The sequence below is a fragment of the Hylaeus anthracinus genome, unplaced genomic scaffold (assembly GCF_026225885.1).
Source record: "Hylaeus anthracinus isolate JK02 unplaced genomic scaffold, UHH_iyHylAnth1.0_haploid 11989, whole genome shotgun sequence".
Taxonomy (NCBI): domain Eukaryota; kingdom Metazoa; phylum Arthropoda; class Insecta; order Hymenoptera; family Colletidae; genus Hylaeus; species Hylaeus anthracinus.
The window spans coordinates 4,674,767-4,689,963 of record NW_026534337.1 but is presented as its reverse complement, the minus strand read 5'-3'; the positions used below and the strand labels follow the sequence as shown (position 1 = coordinate 4,689,963).

At 33.8% G+C, this 15,197-nt stretch overlaps 1 protein-coding gene across 1 annotated transcript; it reads right to left on the bottom strand.

Moving 5' to 3' along the window:
* Nucleotides 1–127: 127 nt before the first annotated feature.
* On the bottom strand, nucleotides 128–13,856 carry LOC128888052 (arrestin domain-containing protein 2). The gene is made up of 6 exons (XM_054144670.1): nucleotides 13,245–13,856; nucleotides 11,123–11,247; nucleotides 9,911–10,128; nucleotides 4,810–4,956; nucleotides 2,253–2,474; nucleotides 128–830 (listed from the first exon to the last, which is right to left on the bottom strand). Exons 1-6 carry the CDS (start codon nucleotides 13,355–13,357, stop codon nucleotides 639–641), a joined length of 1,017 nt encoding a protein of 338 aa, XP_054000645.1. The 5' UTR covers nucleotides 13,358–13,856; the 3' UTR covers nucleotides 128–638.
* Nucleotides 13,857–15,197: the final 1,341 nt, after the last annotated feature.

Sequence of the window (15,197 nt, the reverse complement as noted above, 5' to 3'; positions counted from 1 at the left end):
TCCTTAGTGACAGCGTTAATTTCAGCTATCGAGTGTACGCTGGAAGAAGTTCGTCACGAGTTCGAGTCCTTTTCAGACATGAATATCGAATTTCTTCCACGTATATTTTTTGTTACGCTAAGAAACGGCGATTACGATATTTATTAGTTTATAACATAACATTTACAAAGTATCAACGAGTTTTTGATAAAATACTTCATATTTAATTACTAAATGCAAGCTTTTTGTCTAAAGGAAACTTTCTGTATTTCCTGTGTTTCGAAGAAGGAAGTTACATTCTTCACTTTACAGTAAAAATGAAGAAAACATTTTAAAAAATGGAATCTATTCGAGGAAATAATCGTAGTTTATAAGTACTTTTAGTCTTTCCTTTCTATTACTATATTTGTATAAAAAGAAATATAAATGTGTTCAGTTCATTTAGTTGAATTTCAGTTTGAGAAATATGAACACGTCAATTCGTTTAGTTGAATTTCATTTTAGAACAAGCATTGTTATAAGCGTATTAATACTTTCGGAGGCTCAGAGATTTTTTCTTTTTCATATTTCGCGTGGTCATTGGACGTAACTCCGAAATGATTCCCATCGAGAAATTTATACCCGCATATCGAGGACGTCGGTGAAAGTTAATTAAACGTTCACTCTTGTATTTCGAAAGCTTTATCGTCCAGCCATGGGCGAAATATCGGCAACGTTGACGGATAATGCGCTCCTCTTTTCGATGGCGCGGTTCCCGCCGGCGCACCTTCCTGTCTCAGAGGATACGTGGCTAGGACAATTGGTATTTGCAGCTTGATCTCCTTATCCAAGCTCTTTGGACTTATTACAAACTGTAACGAAACAAAATTCATGTACGCAACACAAGAAACAATCGCATTGTAACAATTGATTAAATATGTTATTTACTTTTGTATAGTAGAAGCACTTTGTTTGTAATTTATTAATTCTGGAGAGAAAACTAAATTGACTTCTGTTATCACGAAAGTAAATATATAAAATACAAATAACGATCTTATAGAGCAAAAAGAAAATTACGTATTGTTGAGTAGTTTAGAACATGTGAAGTAGAATTTAATATTTCTAAATTATATGTAAAGTGTCTAGAAATGGAGAAACTTCTTTGAATGAAATGAAAGTATCATCAACTACATCACTACATATATGCAAAAGTTAAAGATATAGTCATAATATAATGATAAACAGTTCTTTTAAATTACTATAGATTCTGATTCATGTTACATTGGTTTCATTTTTTCCTGAACAAAATAGGATCATATTCATATTCTAGGAATATCCTATTTCATATCTATTCTTGCTCTTTTCACTGTTGTTTTTTTATATTTTTCCTTTTCTTTTACTTGTGTTTTTGCTTACATATTTATATTATAATACTGGTATTAATTTATCTTGTATCGTACTATTGGTTTCCTAATTGCTTAGTTAGTCTTCTATTCGACAGGCAAGAAGCTGAATTTGGCTATAGAATGCTCGTCAAAAAAATAAAAATAATACATATTTTTAGTCTTCGTTAGAGAATTTAATTCAATAAATAGGGTAACCCATTAATATACCAAATATGTGAAATTACAGGAGTGTTATAGTTATAGTTCGTAGCTGCTAGATCATTCTTGTATACGAATTCGTGAGGTTCTATATCCCGCAGATAGGATCAGTATTTACTATCCTACAATTATAACGTCGAGGTTTGAACAATGAACAATTTTGTACATGTTTAGTGTTCAGACATATTTTACTAAGCAGTAAGTTGGAAATTCGTCCACTCAGAAGTTTATTTAGAAACATTAGATCAGCTGAATTGTAAGAAACACCAAACAAATGCATAGCATATACTATCCTAGAATGATAACATGGAGGTTTAACAGCTATAGATTAGAATTTTGTCCATTTAGAAATTCGTTTAGGACCGTTAGACCAACTATATTGCAAGAAATAGCAGACAAGAACGTACTCGTGGATTCACCACGCTCGATTTAACAATAATTGGTTTGTGAAGGTATTTGAAAGTTCTATAGAACTATACTTAAAATCTCATGTCTGCCCGTTCTCTAAAATGTAGCGTATTAGGGAATAGCATTCTCATAATTAGAAGATAAAAAGAAACTCCATGTATCGTTCGAGCGTGCTCAAGTATTTCACGATGGAAGTGGAAGCAAGAAGAGAGTGTAGCCATTAGTCATGCTAGGCATGATTCTAATTATTAGAATAACGTCTTGAAGACCACTTTTACTCACGTAAACGTGATAAAGAACGTTGATGAGGTGGCAACCTCGCAGATTGGTAGGCGGTAATGGTGGAACGTACATTTGCTCGTTCAACCACTCCTCGCCTTCGCCAGGACGGATTTTCCCTCTGGAAACGCTTGCCAACTCTCGCGTTTCGCTCGCGAGCACTTTGCCTCGGCACAGGTACTGAATTGTTTCGGTCAAGGATGCTTTAGTCGATTTCATCGTTACCTGTTGAATCATTTCAATCCTTTATACACACTCGCACGCTGATCTTTGCGTCACCTACGCGCCGTGCAAGAATAACGTAAACATTGCAGCCAAACGCTAATAATTCTATTAATTCTAGTAACTTGTATTAAGAATTAATACTTTTCAAAATTAATATATTTAACGCTAGAAGTATACTCCTGGTCAAAAGTATGTGGACCGTTCCTTAATTTCAATAACGATCTGAAAAATATGACTTATTAAATAAGACTTATGAAGTCGTTAATAAATTTTACTAAATCTTATAGATCATACTTTGTATATTATTATATTATTCTTTCTCCCTTTCGTCGATAAATGATTTATGAAGTTATCTCTTTAGTGTTGGCTTCGTAGCAGATATAGTTATGAACCATGATCGTACATTTTTTTATTTATTATTACTAGCATTTTCTTAATCAAACAATTTTGTCTTTATATTTCTATTGCAGATATAATGTATTTTTCTCGAAAAGGATCTTACCAGTTCTAATTTTGTATTCTTAACAGGTTTAATGTTTCTCGTATTGATTTCCTAAATGGAGAATCTTGTTTTCCTATTCTGTAACATCTTTGTATTTATACTAGAGGTACTGTGTTTTTTTTTCCAAAAGTTTCATATGAGTTTATTTAATAGTTTTGTACTGTTAAAAAATTGAGTGACTTTCCTATTATCTTTCATTCAAATTTAAATTTAAATCTCATTTCGATTTTTTTTTTATACTTGTATTTATCATAATCGAAAACAATTTTAGCAGAAATGTGTAAATTCTTATCTAGATACAATTGTTGACAAATAAATAAAAAATGAACGACTGCACGTCTGTTACTCGTCAAATAAAAATTAGAACTTGAGCTATAGGACGAAATTATTCGATCGAATAAGTGTTGCAAGTAAATTGCTATACGTTCTTTATTATTTGAACAAAATTTTGTCTATCTCTGTCTTTCGATAAAAGTTTTTGTAAATCAAAGTTTTCTTTATTTCCTTTTGCAAGTTCTCGATAAGTCAACAAACAAGCAGAAGCAAAGCTTCACGGTACAGCTACTTGACCTCAACAACTAGAATTTATACATATAAATCGTCTTTCACGACACAATTTATTGATTTGCAACGTGCATCTGACGGTTCGCGGAATTGTAACGGTCCTAGACATCAATCGACTGGAATTTGTTCTGTTTTCTTTGCATCGTTTTATGTTACATTTCCTTGGCATCTGTGGTAAGTATTCAGTGTCCAATCTCACTGTAAATTTTCTTGCTTCAGTAAACATTAGTAATCGCCTTTGAAAAGTGGAATGCATCAAAGTACTACAAAATTACTGATTGTTCTTGATATTCTTTTTGAGAATTTTGTTCCTTTTTCGTAAAGAATAAACATTGTTGAACCATTCAATTTAGAAAATTCAAGAAAAATTGAACTTCTTGAGGTCTATGGAGAATTTTATTTTAATTTGATAAATTCTTCTGATTATATCATTCATGAAATGATCTTTGAATGCTTTTTATTCTTTCAGACAATCGTAAAGTAAACTAGTAATTCCTTTTGAAACTAAGATAATTCATACATTTTGGCTTTTTCAAACTCAAAAAAAAAAGTTATACACAAATTAATTAGTACACTACAAAGTAGATAAAAAATGATAGTACAAATAATACAGCAATGATAAAGAAAAAACTTACGAATAATCTATTTTAGTTGAATGAATCAAAGCACCTATGGATAAATTTTGTGTTCACTGTATTACTTACTGCTATTTAGTTCCACATTCCTTAATTTGTTCTATTCCATTCAACAAAAATATTCATAAGTTTTTTAAGCATCAATTATCATTCTGTATATATTTTATAGTTATTATGTTCTTAGCTATTTTATTCCAAGGTATTCTGCAAGCTTGAAGTGAATTACTAAATAAAGGGCATATAGATTGTTTTTTCTATAAAAAAAAAAAGTACTAATATGCTCTACAAATTCATCTAATTTGTTAAGTTTGACTACTGAATAAAGAGCATATAGATGGCATCGACTATCAAAATAGAAACAAAAGGTAATAGACACTATGAATCCATCTAATTTAATCTTGCCAAAATTTCAGCTTGAAGGAGTGTAAAATAACACCAGAAATCATTCTAGGATTAGAATAATATTTTTGTAGAGAGGCGTTGACGACTTTCTTCACGCTCAGATTAGATTCAAATCGAAAGATTCCGTTTCACGTTTTAAAAGATACGCAATAGTATCGTATTATGCTGACCCTATTTCCACGGTAGAAATTCTTTTGGTTAACCGTGGAGTCGAAACGCGATACATACGTACCTTACTCCGATTGCTGACGGTCGCTGAAATGCCAATAGTCTCACCAGGTACGTATCCGCCACGATCGAGACTCACCCTGCAGAATACAGGCCCTCCAGAGACACACGAGACACCGACTCGTTGTTCGATTTCCTGTCTTGCTGGTTGCTGTTAAAAAATGCAAATCGAAAGGTGAATCATGATACAGTCTTCAATGTATTAAATTAATTTCTAAGAAGAATTGTATCAAGCTTGGTCTTCTAAAGCACTTCGTTTTTTTAACGAAACATACATAGCATATAATGCATCTGGTTTGTTTAATATATTGTATTAAACAATAATTATATAAATATGTGTTATATTTTATTATTATTTATTAATATATTATATTTGTACAGTATATTTATAAGTATTTATATTAAATTATGACTACGCTGTTAGACGTATTTTATTATTAGAAAGGAAAATCCTAAACCATGAAAAATCTTTTACATGTAAATTAACTCGAAAGAAAAGTAATCAAACAGGTATGATTAAAGTAAAGTGTTTTAATTTTAAAAAGAAGATCTCTGAAAAAGATTTACCAAAGTTCTCGTGGTTAATGTACTTTCGGATTCCTTGCGACTTGAAGTTTCATTTATTTTTATAACCCACGAGACATCAATACATGGGATATCACTTAGAAACCCGTCGATTATGCAATACAAGGCGTGTGCAATGAATGCTACTGTACAGTTGGATTAACAATGCGGTCGCGATCGATGCTGAATGTCACATGCCTACGTAACAATTATCTTGTATTACACGTTATCGTGTTATGCGAATGTATCCCCTCTCCTTGTCTTCTAAACGGGAACGCTCAGCCCACAACAAACTGCGTAAACAGATGGGACTTCCTTGAAATGTCACGGAACCGATCTCGAAGCGAACCGTTTTGCAATTCTACGACGTGTTGCGGAAATATGAGAAGCTCACTTTGAGGATAAAATAATAATTGGCCAAACTTTGTTTTCGAGGGTAACATTAATTTTGGAGCATCTTCGGAGAGTGAGTCACAAAATTATTGATACTCACAGGGAATAGAGGACCGGTAGCCTCGGCCACGTTTTTGTTTTTCATATTTCACATCCTACAAAAAGATAAAAAAAGAACCACTTCAAGATAATTCAAGGATGTGTATTTAGTTATTTATGTCCTAGTGAAGAAGTAGAAATTAAAGCATTCTTAACCTTTTGCGCTCGGAGTTACTTCGTTACAAAATGTATAAATAGCAATCGCGTTATATTACGTGTAATTTATTGTAATAGTGCTTGGCTTATATGGATCTTTAGACATTGACGAACAGATTTATGTCAAGAATCAATTTTGTATACTATTCTAATACTTGATTGTGTGTGAAATAGTCACAGATATGCATTGAAAATTGAATTAAGACTATGAAAAAATATAGCAATAATATCATTTATGACTATAAAGAAACGAAACAATTCTGTGTGATATTAAGTCACAAAATTATTGCTATAGGTTACGAAAGTTAATAATTTATTTTAAACAGGATTCGTCCCTGAAGATATCGAAAGAGACATCAGAAAATAAAATTGGATTTCTTGTCTTTAAAAATAAAACAAGTTACTTCAATAGAAATACATCATTAAGACTAAAGAGTCACTTAAATCAAAATGTCGACCAAGGTAGAAAAAGTCACCGTAACCTGAGGTCAAGGGTCGCGATCGCTTTCTACGCAGGTCGCTGACCTCTATGCAGATCTCGGTTATGCTAAAACGCCACGAGAATACCTTTAATCGCATCGCGAGAAAGAAAACGTGCTCGAAAAGCGCGCTTTTCGCAACACTCAAAGTAATATAACAAATTTCCTCGTTACACAGGTTGCAAAGTGGGTGAAATCATTACGGACACCCGCAACATCCGTTTCAGTCTTCGTGTAATTAATTTGTGTTATTGCGTTAACTTATGTGTACCTCGAAACGAGATTCAAACGATAAACACCCGTGTTCAATTAAATAGGTCTGTTTTTCTGTTCGTGCTCTAATAACCATCAGTTGATACACTGTTAAACCGAGTATATTTATTGGAGATAAGAATAATGGCAAAATTAAACATGATTTAGTTAGCTGTTAATGTTTATATAAAATTAATTCAGATCTTTTTCTCTCGATATCGCTGCTCGACTGACCTACATATCTCTAGAATATTTAAAAATCATTTCAATTACTAACATGTGCTACATATTTTGCTACATACACTCTTAAATCGAGTATATTTATTGGGTATAAGAGCAATGGCGACATTGAACACGTTTTGATCATTAATGTTTATAAAAAGTTAATTCAGAATTCTTTTCTTTCGACGTAATTGCTCGATGTTTTTATTCCAGGAAGTGGCGAGGGTAACCACAGGTCTCTTAGAGAAGATGTGCTGTACCTCTTATTTAAAATTTCCAAAACCATCGTTCTCAAGAAAACAATTGATGAGATCAAAGAACCTTGAGTTTAATAAATACTCGAATGATATTCGAAACCAATGGGAATTTTACATTATGACTTTCTACGACTTTGTCTTTATACAACTGATAAAAACTCACATTCCAGTGATCAATTGATTGCGAATTATATTAGGTGTAGAAATTAATTCTGTCCCCTTATATCCAATCATTTATAACTCTAATTCAAATAGAAATATTTACTTGTTGTTTTGTTGCATTAGAGTACCAACCTTCTAAGTCCTCAACCTAAACTCCATGAATTCATTTCTACAATGAATCTACAGTCAGTGTAAGAAGTATTCGTACAGTGTAAGAAATATTCACTAAACATTTTGTAAAAAGTACACGGCCAACTATAAGTATTAAGGCACCTGCTACATTTATACAAATGCATCAACCTTTGGTTATTAGCGACAGTTTCTTATGAGGTTTTCTCCGATGTTAGATGTTGGTCCATATACATATGTGCATCTTTAAGTAGCTGTATTATTTTATTTAAGTTTTCTTTTGTGTTTCACGCTTCCTTTAAACTAGTGGGGAGTTCGTATTGTATGCGGAGTGGTTCCGTATTTTTACAAGTAAATATTATGTGTTCTATTGTTAGAATTTCGTTGCATGTATGGCAGGTGGGTTTAATGGTCTTCTCAAGTAGGCGTTTATGCGTGTAATTTGTATGCCCAATTTTGATGCGCGTAATTTTGACTTGTTTTCTGGATTTTACAATGTATCGGTACACATAACATAAGTCTCAACCTGATAGCCATTAAAATACATCCATACGAACTTTAGTAGCCATGAAATTTTGCTTACTATTATGCACCTACAATTATTGCAATTATTTAGTACACTTGTAATCTGTTAGGAAAACAAGAAGTAAAATTTGTTGGCTACTGAACTTCAGACATATAAATATATTGAAATCGCCATCTTAGGTTATTTACTTCTATAGATTCATTATAAAAATGCATTCGTGGAGATCTAAGGACTTAGAAAGTTGATAGCTCAATGTAACAAAATGACTATTAAATATTTTTACTGAAACCAGAGTTATAAATAATTGAATATAAAAGCACAGAATTAATGTCTGCACTAATACAAGATTTGATCTCACTATCTCAAGGACACTAAACTCCACAATAGTATATATGTAGTAGCACTGATCAAATAGAAATCCAATTAAATCTGTCGCTAATTACCAGGCAGTAGATGCAACGAAAAATAAAACCATATAAAGAAAAAAAAAAATATACATGTCGAATTGAGTAACCTCCTCCTTTTCGAAGTCGGTTAAAAAGATTTGACCCCCTTAATCGAAGCAGTGTAATAATAGTGAGAAAATAAGCGTGCGTTAAGAAAAGAAAATCCCGCTTGTTGAAGGATAACTGTGCCCCATAAATATGTACAGCTATCGTTAGCGATGAGAATGCTACCGTTGGCCCTGGAAACTTTTCCGAACGATCTTTATCGAAACGCCATGGCTTCGTAATAAGGGCACGAGGGAAGGTACATAAATATGAAACCCCGCATAGTGATCACGATGGCCGAAAACCTGGTCAAAATAAGGAGTTTTCGAATCTTCGTGAAACTTGGTATTTTAGGGTTGTTTGGGCCGCAAACTACGAATCTGGTATCATAGTTTCAAAATTTAAAATGGCGGATCCAATATGGCCGACACGTATATTAAAAAGTTGTTACATTTTCATGAAACTTGGTATTTTATGGTTATTTGGGCCGCAAATTACGAATCTGGTATCAGAATTGCAAAATTCAAAATGGCAGATCCAATATGGCCGACATGCATATTACAAAGTTATTAGATTTTTAATGAAACTTGGTATTTAAAAGTTATTTGGGCCGCAAATTACGAATCTAGTATCAGAATTGCAAAATTCAAAATGACAGATCCAATATGGTCGAGATGCATATTAAAAATATTAAATTATTATGAATTTTTTATGAAATGGGATTTCTAGGTTTATAGGGCAACATAGTTAGAATACATTGGCAGAACTAACAATACTAAATTAATGTTAAATTAAAATTAAGGATAATAAGGTTTGTTTTAATGCCGCGTAAACAGTCTTCTTTTCCTTATAAGCATGGACTTTAAATTTAAATAACTTAAAATGGCGCAAATTTGCGCAAGTTTTCTCAATTGGATATCATACCTGACATGTTACTTTATACCAAGAAACTTGGCAGAGCGTGTCACTCGGTGACTATCATCTTTGTTTTCCTTCCGATTCATCGAAAGATAACTAAAATTTATACCATATCGAGAAGGGAATTACAATAGTGAATCCAAAGATATTTTACTTTGTTCTTGTGGAAAGTTTATGTTTAAAACATCTACTTTTATGGTAAAATGATTTACATATGAATCTATTGAGGATAAACTTTCTGTGACACAATAAACATGCGTCACCTTGAACCTCTGTATATCAGTAACCGATTACTATTTTTTAAAATTTCAAACGGCCTTTAATGCACTCATATGTATACAACACACGCACAATATTGAAAAAAGTGTGTTCGAAACTTCGAAAACTGCATTTTAGCCAGGTTTTCGGCCATCGGGAACACTGTGCGCCGTATCATCCATAATGCAAGGGAACTCACCGCCAGGATCGGTGGTTCCAAATTCAGATCGATGGGATTCATCACGATGAAGACTTGCTGATTCTTGTGGGTCAGGCCGCCTGGTTCGCGTAAGGCAGCCTTGCAATAATATTGGACCCAGCCGTGTTTGCCCAGGAAAGTGGACGGTAGGCCCAGTGGCAAACCTAATTTAAATGGAAAGCTGTGGATCCCCGGCGACAGTAGCGACGGTCCTTCTCCTGGGTGGCGGTGTCGTCGAACGATGAACAGAGAACAAGGAAGAACAGTTTTGACATTATTATGCGCCACGTGAGTCTCAGGTGTGCCGGGACATGTTTATGTGAAAAAGATATTTATACGATGCCGGCTGGGTATCGAATTTGAATGCATACGCGTATGGAGAATGCACCATTAATGTGAAAACTGGCGAACGACACAATAGCGTAGGGAGTAGAATCGGTCGATTTGATCATTGAACAGAATACGAAATTGTTTCATTGGGTTGTTGAACGTGGAAAGACGGTTACGTTCTTGAACCATTCGACATAATATCATTTATTTCATTTAATGATTTCAGAATTGGTTCGGTATAGTATAATGCATCCAATAACGTGGATGTATTCATTCATGAATTGAAATATTTGTTCTATGTACAATGTGGTTAATCATTCAATAATTTAGGGTATTCATTCAATTTAGAATCATTTATAGAATCATTTAAATATTCAGTCAAAACAGTACAATTTATTTGTTAATTGAATAGTTATCCAATAAATGAAATGCTCATTCTACACGTATGCAATAATTCATTCAATCATTGAAACATTTAATATAAAATTATTTAGTCAGTAACTGAAGACTTCGTTTAATAATTGAAATATAGTATAATATATCATAGTATAACCAATATAGTATAATATATTCATAAATTGAAGAATTCATTAAATAGTTGAAGTACTTAGTCAATAAAGGTTTATTCGGAGAATTTAAATTTTGCATATTTAGGTATGCATATGTATGTCAAGGGAATTTATTTCTTCATAAAGGAACATTAATTTATTAAATAAATATATTCTTCAAAGGGGAATGATGTAGAAAAAAATACGTTGGTCTGGCGTCCACAATTTTTGAAACTCCATTGATACAGTTTAATTAATAAATCCCTCAATTCTTGTAATTAATGAATAATTGCGCATTCTGGAAAAAATATGTTCAGAAATTTTTGTTAATTACCTGGTTCTCCCAGTAATCTCATACGAAAATCTATGTAATTTTCCTTGTCGTAGACCCTTTCTGCGCGTTGACTACGCACGCGAACCACTCCTTCGCCGATTACGTGAAAATGTAATCCTGAAACGCTGCGACACACAAAATTGATCATGAATGTAATGCAACTGGCTACTTTAACATTGTACAATTTACGAAAATTTCCGTTACATCGAAACGAATCCGTTTAGAGCAGTTGGTTATCAATCTTTTCGGAAGTCGTCCACTAATTAAGAAAATAATATACAATAAATTGTTTTTCTTTAAATAAGTTCAATGTCGAGCTGTTTTTAATATATTTTATTCAAATAAATTTTTATTCGTTGAATCAGAAGTTCTTTAATTAAAGCTTTCAGTCCAATTAGATACTTTAAAAATGTTACACCGATAAATAACCGACATTTATTGCTCTATGTATTGTAAGTAATGTGATTCAAAACGAAACATCACGAATATCCATGAAATAAAGACATAGAGACATTTGTTAAAAGAGATTAGTATAATATTTGAAATGATATAAGGACGGTATATTATTATAATTGTTAAACTCTGATGATAAATATATTATTATAGAAAGAAAGTAATTTATCCACGTTTTTGTACATTCGAAAGTTTTGTCTAGATAAACATCTCAAGTAACAAATAAAAGTTAACTCTTACACATTATAAATAAAATAACATTCGTTTAATAAAAATTTGAGTAACAGGATTAAATTATATTTCAAGATGAGCGAATAAGTTTCTTTGAATGACTATTCGAATAAAATCCGACATTTATTATTCGAATAAAATGATTTGTTAACCACGATTACATAGCGAAAAAATCTTACAGATATTACAAGATATTATTGATATTTCAGTCATAAATACTTTGTAAAGCGTAACTAATTTATTTCTATCGGAATGAAAACATACTTTCCAGTAACTTCTACTGATTAACCGTAAAGGCGTCTGTATAGTCGTGAATCGTAAGCGCATGACTCAAGAGATATTAAAAGCTAAAGATGATCTGTGTTTATGTTCATTATTTATGTAATTTTTTATCAGTCATTTCAGAGCAACGTTTTAATTTGTAAAAAGTTACCCGCCAACACTAAACACGAACCAGTCGCGATTAGAGGTACGTCTTATGAAACATAATTATTTGATGTAATCCACGGACTTTCACACGCTTTCAGATACCCGTCACTATCAAGAATTTTAAAACACGCAAGTGAATTAATTAGAAAACTGTTTATTGAAATTCATATTCTGGTGTCATTCAATTTTATTTTTATCGATGGTTTTATTTCATTAACATTTTGTAAGTTATGGCAGGATATTCTTAATATTGACGCAGACGATCTTTACTCGTGTAATGAATACTATTTTTGCTTTATTATAAGTATATAGCTATTTTTAGGGATAGTAAAATAGATGTTCAAAAATCGTTTGTTGACTAGCATTTCGAATAAGCTTTAACGAATGTTCATAATTGAATACTCGTAAATGTATATTTTTAAGGGAATATATTATTTTTTAGTACTTTTTATTATCTATCATCATACATTATATTGTAAACAATTAATCTAATTACATACAGTACACTCTGAATAATACGAGACATGTTAGTAACTACTATTGCAATTATTGACATTCACGTGTACATTGTAATCAATTAATTCAATTACATGAATTCAATTATATTGAAATTCACGTATATATTCAACCAATTAATTCAATTTTATTTAGAGCACTCGAAGAAGATTTCAGTAAATGTCGCTATACATTGTTAACACATACACTGCAATTATTAAAATTCACGTATACATAGTAATCAAATAATTCAATTACAATTCAATTTTTCCGCTCCCCAAAGAAGGATAATCTAAATCCAAGAATTGAAATATCCATAAATGCTTGCAAGATCCAGCAAACTTATTTTCCTTGTAACTTATACGTACAACATTTCTTTTCGTTTCATCAACTACCTCGATGATCAACGAAATGTCTAAATCAACCTTTAAAATAAAGATTCGCGTCGTTTAGGTAATTTAGGATATTACGAATTTCTTATCAGAAATGTCGCGCGAATTGCTTGCATACTTACTAGGCCTCGTCGTCCAACTCGATGAGCACACGACCGGACAAAAAGTGGCCGGGAAAGTACAACAGATTCGTGTTGTCAAAAAGTATGAGAAACTTGCTCAACTTTCGCGTCATGGTTACGTGGTGTTTCGCGTCGTATACGCGGAATCAGCGCGGAGGACAACGTCGAGGATCGCTACGGAACGGCGTCGCGGTAACTGATTATGCACCGAGTCCGCGCTCACGAAATTTTTTCCAATCGAGGACTGCACGCATGTCGGTGAGACTCACTGGCAGCACACACGCCTAATCGCGCCAAACAGCACGCCCATAACCTTGCATACGCAACGTTTCTCTCTTTTTGTAACGTCGCCGGGAATTCTCACTCGCGGCCAGGTAGGCTTTTCACGATCCACCGATCGCGTCACCGAGCACTCTCATTTTTCACCGCGCTTCCCTCGACAATATTCGTGCACCAGCTTCCGATAACAGACGCGAACTTGGACGAAGCGTACAGAGAGAGAGAGAGAGACACACGCTGATAACGACTATTTTACGTTATTATCCGTCAAAAGTTTCAGCCGCAGGCTAAAGGAGCCCGTCTCTTCCTGCCCATTCTTGGAGCTGTGCTCACTTTCGCTCCCCTACCTTCGTACATGTTTCCACCTCCAGCACACGGTGTGGTTACCTGCTTTCCTCCACCGACCAATGGAGAACCGCTTCCAGTTTCTCGTGCATACGGGCTGGATTAGATCCTCCTGGCTTGGTCACACCGCTGCCGACTTTTTTACGCGATGCATACAACAGCTCCGAGACTTGTATTTTTCTGTATTCGACATATTGCCTACCCTTAACGTAGTTGCTTTCGTATTTTCTCCCATCTCTATATGATCTCTAATATGAGATCTGAAACGGATTCGGTTTTGAGTTGATTAAAAAAAAAAAACATTACAATTATTTTGACCCCAATGCAACATACCGGATCGTAAGATCTCAAGTTGAACTTAAGAGAATGTGCAATAACATTTTTATTGCGGAGTATAATATTTTATATACTTATCTTTTGTATTTCTGTATTCTTCTATTCGTTTAACAATAAATTTTTCTTTCGTGGTGGATTCTTTGTTTAGAGATTCTTTGTAAAGAGATTAGTAAGTTTTTCACTATTCTCAATAAGGAAGCTCAAATATTAATTTCTGACAACAGTTGCATTAATTATTAACAATACTTATTACTTAAACAATAATGGGGAATATGATTTTGCTGTGATATTAATGTTTCGCGAATTATTTTCTCGATACATACAACGAGCCTTCGAATTGAACGTCACAGGGTTGTTGTTCGACCTTCCCCTTCTCTACTTCGAGAGGCACAAGCGAGCCGCGACCCTTGACCGACGCAGGTATACGAAGGTGCGGTCTCATTCTTCGACGATCCTTCGGTCGGTACGGATCTCGCGAACGTGCTCGCGACCTGTAAGGACCGTGTCTCGCGTCCTTCCTATTTTTGCGTAGTGTAGTTTCCCTTAGTTATCGTAGCTTGGTATTGCTTGTGGGTAGCTTAGTTTGGTTTGGTTAGTTTTAAGGCATGTATCTAAGTTAGTTTTAAGGCATGGATGTACGAGTGTCTTTCCTCTATCAAATAATTATTAATCATTTGTTGAATTCTTTTGTTTGTTCGTAGGTCCATATTAGACTCGCAACTTCGTTCTCCACTTCGGTCACTATTGCTTGATGCTATAAGTGAAGTGACCAACTGTGTAACTGGACAGAAAGGTCGGTTGCCATCCTCCTGGTGGATCTGTATTCAAGAGGAAGACAAAAGGAATCGGCTCCTCCGGATCGGTTCTCTACTCCCTGTATCCCGTCTGGTGTAGTCCAGGCTCCCGGCGCAGTGCAGTAAGTCCAAAGCGCAGTGAGACGGGTGCAAGTCGGGTCCGTCGTGGCTCCCAACGGGGTGCAGGATGTGGAGGACT

What these genes read in the sequence shown, in the direction of transcription:
- LOC128888052 (XM_054144670.1), bottom strand. Translation starts at nt 13,357, where the DNA reads ATGACGCGAAAGTTGAGCAAGTTTCTCATACTTTTTGACAACACGAAT. An exon ending in GAGATTACTGGGAGAACCAG is followed by an intron (nt 10,129 to 11,122) that starts GTAATTAACAAA and finishes ACCGCCACCCAG; the next exon opens with GAGAAGGACCGTCGCTACTG. An exon ending in ACGTTCTTTATCACGTTTAC is followed by an intron (nt 831 to 2,252) that starts GTGAGTAAAAGT and finishes GTTTCGTTACAG; the next exon opens with TTTGTAATAAGTCCAAAGAG.